Below are 8,841 nucleotides of genomic sequence, written 5' to 3'. Positions count from 1 at the left end.
TTGTGGCAGAGTAGGTCTAAAAATGGCTCATCAAGTCTCAAAAGAGACTCCCTTGCCGTTAGAATCAACTTAAGTGGTAGATGTGCAGAAGTCATTTCAGAATCATCCCATTTGCGAATGTGTAGTACCTACTCCGGGCCTAGCTATGCAGGAAATCGAAGTGAAACGTATCACATCACGCACAAGGATGCCTTTAATAACTTTGCATTATTCCAGTTTACAAAAGTTTTCTGGTAGTCATCCCCGTAGCAACAATGAGATTCATGGCACACGACAGAGGGGGCGGGGTCAACTAACGTGACACATCCTCTTTCCTCCCACACACTTAAGTGACCTAATCAGCTTTTACAGTCTTTCTCTTGACACCGCATTCGTCGCTATAGACGTGCGTTAGAATAGCTCCTTTTACCGAGCGTGGAATGTTTACCATCACTTCCAAAGGTCGATCCCCATGGTGTGCACAGCACCACCGCAGCTATTATCGCCACAAATTTGGTGTCTCCGTTCAGTCATTTTTCCTCCCAATTTAGCCTTTTCGTCACCGCTTGTGGAAACAAAACAAGTCTTTTACGGCACCCAACTTGTGGACAGCAGTAGTGTCTGCAGCTTTCTTCCACAACATCCATTCTCATCAGTTATGCTTTGAAAGAGGGGAAACTGAGGACAAATGTAGGATAGCAGTTTTTTGCCTTTTGGGATGTTTGACAAACTGCCTTCTCGGTCCTCCACCACGGTTTGGTGGGTTTGAGGTGATTGCAAGCAGTGGAGAGGTCAAATCCCATGCAGTTGCCTAAATCCCAATTTTAGGGATTTTTGCTTTTCACACGGTTCGAAAAGTCGGTTAACTTTATATTTGCACCACTAATATTTCTGAAGCCCTAACATTTGTTAGGAAGAAATCCGTTTTTGTATTCTTTTTGCAGCTCTCCACTTAGTAATTCATTCAGAAGTAGATAAAATAATTTAAACTTTATTGCACTGCTTACAAGCTTGGAGAGTGACAGAAAAGTAAAAAGAATTGGTGTGATGCATGTGGGTGCTTAATTTCATTTTGCTTCCATCGCTGCATTTGCTTGATGGATGTGAAATCCGATCATCCTGGCCTTCAACAGTGCACTTTTGGCATTTTGATTTCCATTTAAAAGCAGAAAATCAAAGTCTGACCCTGTAGACTCATCAATACCCACAGATGCTTGCCGTCGCTTCGGTGTTGTAGCACTCCAACCTGGTGTTATATCCGGTAACAGCACCTTCAAGCCCTCTCTCTTTGTCACGTTTTGACCAGAATCGCCAAACTTTTGAGGCCTCCAGGGGGGATATAAGAAAGGGAGTGTTAAACACACAAGTTATTGTTCTGCCTGTCCATTTTCCATGCAGTTGCAATTATTTCTTCACATCAGCTGACGCTACAACTACTAGAATGTCTTTCCTCACTACTGACATTATCAGGAGCTCTGGCAGACTACTTAACTGAATAATGAAAATGTCCTTTCTACTTCACTTCCTTCGCCTCGTAAAAGGAACAGTTTGCTGATTATTTCTTCTCCGTCCTGTGACGAGGTAAGGCCTTTGTTAGGCGAACGAACACAACACTGGTTGCCTTAAAGTGAGCCACTAGGCATTCTACACTTCATTCTGGTAAAGAGTTCCTGCTTTGTTCACTAACTGAAGGCCAACCAATTACAACTGAGGTCTCTCTGCACGATGTTACGCAAAATTGTGTAAGAAAAACTATTATCTCGGAAACAGCCAAATCCAAACAATTGAAATGGAATGGAGAAAGGTATGGAGGAGGGGAAAGATACTGACTCATTCTCCATACTCCCCTCCTTCGTGCCTATTCAAGCATTGCCAGTCATCTTCGCTTGATGTTGGGCAATCGCGTATTCTCATGCGAGATGGAATAAGAGTTTAGGAGACAGAGGCTACTGGGTTTGGTTTCACTTGTTTTGGGATGGAAAATGTCGACTTGAAGTGGAAAGGATCATAAATCGCAAGCAAACGCATCTGGTAGTTATGTGTTGTTGTAGTCTTTTCTTTTGACTGGAGTGTAGGAGCACCTCCTGATTGCTGGACGAGGGATGGGTCTCGATGAGGCACTGGTATAGTATAGGCATGGCATACTTCAGCTACAAACAAAGGGCAAAAACGAGACTTACTAATGCTACTGAAGTGGTAAAAGAGTGGATTCTCAAAACACTTTGAACGTTTAATTGTCTACACTGTCGTTTATATCCTCCTGATTAATGACTGTAACACGCGGACAAGCTTTAAGAGGCCATCCGAAGTGATGAAAATGACTGGAAAGTTGAACCACACGTGTGCTTAGCAGATGTATTACCCAGACATGGAGACTCACGTGTTAGTCCACATTAAAGACCTCTTTCTCGATTATTGCAGTTTAACTCTTAATTTTGTCCGGACTCACTCCCCAGCACAGCAGTTCCTAGAAGTCCTAGAAAGCTGGAAATGTGGGAGGATAGAGAACCATTAGAACGTTAAAAATGTGATCTGTACCTAAGTCAAACCTAAGTCACTGCACAAACTTTCCTCATCATGTTCACCAGCAATCATTTCGCCTCCTTTGTTAAAGCAGCATAAAATCGTAACATCAAATTACCCCTACCTTATCAAGTCTTCACAACTAAGAGGACATTTTTCCATACCAGGCACTAATGATGTACTTCATGACTTATTGCACCACGAACTTATAAGATGTTTGTCCGCAGCAAAATTTCCCAAATCTTAGAACCGCAGCTACAGGCAGGACTATACTTATAAGTAAAATTTTGATTTGCTAACTCAAACATATCAAAGTAAAGAAAGACATCCTTAGATACCCTTCGATTTGTTAACTGCTCTGGAGCAGAATTAGGAACTTCGGTAGCGGGAACGCACTTCACAGCCGGCATCCCTTGACGCTATGGCTCGGCTTGGTAAGTGGTCATCCATTTAGGTGTCAGCTTCCTTTAAGGCACAAACAGGAGCCACGAGATTCTCCATAAGGGGCTGGAATGGTCGAGGATATCTCACCATGGCGCCGCTATTCCACCCCATGCATTACAGCTGAAAATTGACAGGCGGGCGAGTTTTGAAGCTGCGGATGGCTAAGAATCTCTGCGCAAATACAAGATAGACTATTCCTATCTGGTCACTGCCCCGTTGGAAGTGTCTTTCCAACGGTCTTTGAGTGAAATTAAGTTAACTGCTAATTTGGGATATCAAAATGATGGCTTCTCAGCCCCTCATGAAGGTCTGCAAGGTAGGCAATGGAGTTGCATGTATCCAGGTTGTGCAATCTAGAGGTGGTCAGTGCTCCTCTAACAAAAGGTTGCTTTTGTGCACCAGTCCTTTTTAAGAGAGTCTATTTCTATAAAATAGGCAATGCAGAAGCACTTTGATGTGTCTGAATGTGGTACTTGCCACAGTCAGCCACAGCGTCACATGTATGCTACGGCCCTCACATCTCATCCAATTCTGAAGTCACGTACGTCTCATATGTGTTCACTACCAGATTATGGTAACTACATTCTGCGATCAGATTCAATCAGGCTAAGCCAGTGAAGTAGATAAACGGTGATTTTCTTGTCCTGGGGATAGCCAACTCGACGGTCTCCATGGTAGTGTCATTTCCAAATAACAAAAAACTCGCCCTATGCGGTGGACCCTGGTGGCGAACCTGCCAGCAAATAATTAAATTTTCCCTAATGACTCGTGATGGCAATGATTTCGTGATAGTCGAATGAAGTCCTTGCTAAACAGATGAATATCCAAATAACCGTTACACACCCCATTATTCCTACAGCATTCTGATTCGTTTGTGTGCAATCACCGTAAATCATTTATCTATTTGTTGAGGGCCAAAATAATGGGTGCGTCTGAGATCTATCTCCTCGATGTAACTCAGACATGCACTGCAAAGACCTCTTCTGGAATTAGGACGATTCTCTGACTGGTGCATCAAGTGGAAGCAAAATCAAACTTTAGCATCTGAGACGTGATGTTAAAAGCCCTGGAACTGAGAATATTTGCAAATTATTTGGGATAGAAGAGTGGGAGAAACACCGCTTCCTCCTCGTCTAAAAACCGCTTCGACAATAAAAGTGGGACATAAAAGGCGTTGGCTAGGGTCAGTTTTTTATTTGGGTAGATAAAGCATAGTATAAAAGAAGAATTCATAGTTGGAATAAGCCTTCAAGTTATTATTGAAACGGCCATTTGGTAATTTGTCCTTGATGTTGCCTTCGGTGATGTCACATCTTTTGATTTTGGCCCCACAAAGGGGTGATTTTGTTGGTGCAACAGGATAGGGGTAATAAAAACAGTTGATCAAAACCACTTAATTCTCAGACACATTTTAAGCTCTCTGGCGCGGGTTCTGCTCACTTGGAATTTTCAGCTCAATTTGAAATTTTTACATAATGTTTCATCAACCCTCTCCTACAACTTCCTACCGCCTAAACACCCGGGAAAGACGAGATGAAAGTTGTGGCTCATTCTATGGCCATAATTATTAAGAATGGCAGTGTTTATAAATAAGTGGAAGGAGGCGAGGTGATTCCAGTTCATTAAAATAGATGACTTATTAATGTCAACTTTAATATTCTAGCTTAGTGGTGGTTCTTCAAATATTAAGGCCTGGCATAAGCTCCCCCACGTAACTCGTTCAAGGAGGGCTTCTAAGTCACTCAGAATGGGCACCTGGGTTCAGCTTCATGATCCATTCTGAGTGTCAATACGGTCATGCAGGTAGCGGTAGACGACCGTATGCACCTCGCGCCTTTACTTTAGGTAAGTGGGGAGTATGCCTTGAAGACATGGTCACGTGGATCAGTCTTAGCTAAATATACAATCCTCGACACCTATTCAAACGCAAAATTAATAATCACGTACGTGTGCTCAACATGCTGGCGGTCCTCAGTGCCCTCAGTGTCTCCTTCGATTTGGTGAGACAAAACGAAGGCAAGCAATCATCATGTTGTTCGGGCAGGATGCTCTTTAATAGATTCATTTTAAAAAATCCTTGAGTGCTCAATGAATCACTAAGTCATCTCGTCCATTGCCACTGTAGAGGGGTGCCACTTCTTCAGGTTGTGCGACCATCTAGCGTGTTAAAAAAAGTACTGGAGTCGCCTATCTTTCCCCCTTCAATTAAACAAGTGTCATTTAATCTTGGTCTCACTTTTTAGACTGCTGCAAATGCAATCAGTGGGAATTTTTGCACTATCAATCAGCGATGTTTTCACCAAATTGGATATTTCAATTCAGTTATTTTAACCATTCGGTTGATGCTTGTTGAAGTTCGTCTCACTTGTAACAGATAGCATAGTCGTGGTGTGTAGTACCGCAAACTTCCATAATGACCAAAAAGGGAATGGAGGTTAAACAGATGCTGAGGTGACGGTAAATCAAGTTTTGTGGCACTTTAGTAAATTCAAGTGGGAAAGTGGCCTGACACACTACCATTGCCTCTACTTGCCATTTTCAAACTAAAAAATAAATCCTTGGACATTAGAGAAGGGGGAGGAAATGCACAGGCGGCAATGGTTGTGGCCACGATTTTAGTCGAAAACTATGAGTTGAAATTTGTTGCTGACCTTTTTTTTGAATGGCTGAAAAGGTCGTCACCAAAGCTTTCGTTGGACTAATGCTATGCAGGGCTCAGGCCGTCAACCTAAAAAAGCCCGTGCCTTAGTAGACCGAAGCAGCTGTAAGCCGTGCTTCCTTCCTTCGGTGTGCGTCAAACAGAGGTGGAGGGTTGTTTGTCACCACTAATACCTCGAACAAAGGCTTTTCCGAGGACCAACAGGGAACGACTGTACCGCTGTCATTTGGTTATAACGAGAGCATATTTCGGGTTGTTTGTTCGGTTGTCACTCCACTCCTTGCCGTTCCATATCACAAAATTAACATGGTTTTGAATTATTAGGTCATACAAAGCTGTCTGGAGCAGCTTGTCCAGTGCGTTGGATATACGGCAAATTCAGACGGACAGGGTTAGAAACAACAAAAGGTAGCTAAAAAGAATTGCCCAAATCTAATATATTGTAAGGAAAGGCAGCTAACCACGGCATTAACCGAGATTGTCAAATATGACTGAATTACATCCTTTTACACTTTCTACATGATATTACACTAAATAAAATTTTCCAGTTGTGCCAAAGTGCCAGTTAATTTGGTACCACGTTAGGTTCAATAATGGTGATGAAATAGCCAAATGCGGACGCCACTTTCTACATCATGTGACCAAAAAATTTGGGTCGATTTGTGAGTCTCACAACAGCGACCCCCTGTAATTCATGGGCACCCTAAAGTGCACCCCTCCTACTTCCTCCTGTTTGTTCAATGCCTCAAAGACGGAAATTTAAATGCGTTGTCATTCTCGGCAAGGCCAAGACTGGTCGAATTTATACAAATGCTTGTAAGAACGGAAGAAGGGACTACATTGTTACTTACCACACAAGCAGTACCCGAAGGGACTGCTGCTGCTGCTGCTGCTGATACTAGTGGCCTCTGTTCTGAAGTTCCTACCCTCTTGATTAGCCTCGGTGCCATTCGTATCCGAGGTCACACATGTCAACAACAGTTCATGATGCTTTCGTAGGGGTCTGTGATATTGCGTGACCTGGAGAGACTTGATTATATGTAAAGGTATGGAAGGGAGACTGCTCATCTTAAGAGAATTGTCTGCCAAGTTACCCAAGAATGCAAGGTGTCCAAGCTCAGCCCCTAACACTTGTTGCATAGGTCACTGCAATGAGTTTAGTTTCATTGTTTAGTAAATATTTTTCTTTATTTTCTCAATCTACCTCTCGATTTAGCTACTGTATATAGGAGAATGGTGGGTGGTTGTGAGGGAAGCTGTGTCTGTCTCCGCCCTGGTGGGTTGATGGCGCCTTCACGGGCACGAGGTGGGTCCGCGCTGCCCACTTACCACCCGAGTAGTTGTAGTCAGGCAAACAGCCAATGTCATGGTTTGTCCTGCGAAATTTAGCCAAGCAAATCGACTCATCATTTCACTGGAAATAAGAAGGCTTTTTATGCAATTAACTTGTAGAAGGAGAGATCACTTGGGCAATGAAAACAGCAAAAATGGCTTGTAAGGCGTTTGTGTACACAAAGTTGGACCGAAAAGTCATAAAAGTTTGTTTTGCCACGTAGTGGCCATAAAAAAACTTCTTTTTCTGCAACAAAGTACAATGTCTGAACTAAAATAGAGCTGACTTAGAACAAAGCCTTTCACTTTACTCGACATTGGGACTTAATTAACCCTTTAGCATAAGCCACCAACTAGAGTGTTTCAGTCTTTTCTCTACGTTAATAATATATGTTCCTTTGTGCTGCTTTGGCTTATTACCACTTCAGCGAAGACCAGGGACTCTGCACTTTACTTTCGAAAATGGTGCTCCAACTTATTCTAGATGGACTTTGCACCTTTGATAACAAACAACAACGAATACTTGGTATTGTAATCGCATCTTCTGGTAACTTAGAGGGGGTTAGAGAGCTGTGTTAAAATTCACACGATCACCAAAACTCATCCATTCACTCCTAGACCTGGGAACTCGAAGACCCTCTTTGATCATGGCCCTCTATCCAATCCTATAAGATAGCTCCAAATTTGCTAGTGCTGTCACTGTTAAATGAGCTTTTATATCATTGCAACATATTTTCATTAGTACCAGTTAATTATTCTGCCATTAAAGAACCTGTTGTGTTGACGGTGAGGCTCAATTATGGCAAAGGAAAACCAAAATGAGAAAGAATATAGTGCTGTTTCTTTGTAAGCTTGCAGGAATGTTTATTTATTGGTCTGAACACAGATTGGCAGGATCAAATTTGCCTACCTAAAAAATAGATAACCTGTACATGATACCACCAAGTAATATTAATTACTGTCACGGTCCCACTTAAATTCTGCCTTATTCTGATGGGCGGTTGTCCTGCTGCATTGTGTACTAACCTCGAGAATTTGAACTGGCTGGTCGCGATGCACCCTTCCACACACCGGCCCACTTGCATTCGTCCAAGAACGATATAATCCTAGTAAATGGCAAAAATTCTGCATTTTACAAGGTGTAACCCGCTCACCGCCTACATCTTCGAGGTGCACCGATCATAGCAGACCAGCTATCCCATCGTTCTACTGGCACTGAAAAATTACAACCCTATCCACAAGTAATTGTGATTTTTTTTCTGTGCACTCTGTGCACAAAATGGGGAAGGTTTCTTGCATCATTTCTCACTTTGGATGGCTGGCTGAATTAGAAGAGTGGGCGAAGTGAACATAACCCGTTGTTAAAATGACACCTTTCGAGAAAGGTGGAACTAACAAGTGTGGGCTTGGTAATATTAGACGCACCATTGGGGAGAAACGATGTTTTCCATAACTACGGGTTGCATTACAGGAATCACGATAAGATCAAACTACTCACGAAATTGTAAGTGCATCGCAGTGGGAGAGAACAGGGATGGAAAAAGGGTCTGACTAAGAAGTTGGTGAAATATAGGCTTGGGAGGCCAGTAGATATCTAGCTGGACTTTTAAACCAGCAAGTAAGTGAATGAGATAGTCAGTGGTATGTACGTCTTAATTTAAGCATAATTTTATGCCAAATTAAGCTGGCTAATCTCTTCTTTCCATTAAGGATGTCAACAGTTCCATTCCCGCTTCCCACCTCTGATGTCTAGACGTTACAGAAGGAAGGTATCTGATGGACACAGCTCACAGTAAAAGACTCATCAAAGCCAAGTGGACATTTGGTAACACCCCACTTTCTCCGTTGCTAACATTAAACAACCTAAGCAATGCCAGACTAGAACGATTAGGAAATAACAACTG

General features: G+C 42.5%; 1 protein-coding gene across 1 annotated transcript; it reads right to left on the bottom strand. All coding sequences in view use genetic code 11, as the record gives it.

The window, feature by feature from the left end:
• Positions 1 to 878: 878 nt before the first annotated feature.
• Positions 879 to 8,365, bottom strand: EGR_11047 (hypothetical protein; the record flags this gene model as incomplete). Its single annotated transcript, XM_024500296.1, has 5 exons — positions 879 to 989; positions 6,935 to 7,019; positions 7,052 to 7,208; positions 7,392 to 7,507; positions 8,247 to 8,365. The coding sequence occupies 5 exons, from the start codon at positions 8,363 to 8,365 to the stop codon at positions 879 to 881; spliced, it is 588 nt and encodes a 195-aa protein (XP_024345290.1).
• Positions 8,366 to 8,841: the final 476 nt, after the last annotated feature.

This window comes from Echinococcus granulosus, assembly GCF_000524195.1.
Source record: "Echinococcus granulosus chromosome Unknown EG_S00347, whole genome shotgun sequence".
Taxonomy (NCBI): domain Eukaryota; kingdom Metazoa; phylum Platyhelminthes; class Cestoda; order Cyclophyllidea; family Taeniidae; genus Echinococcus; species Echinococcus granulosus.
Note: the sequence above shows the minus strand (reverse complement) of the source record. Positions and strands in the feature narration are given on the sequence as shown.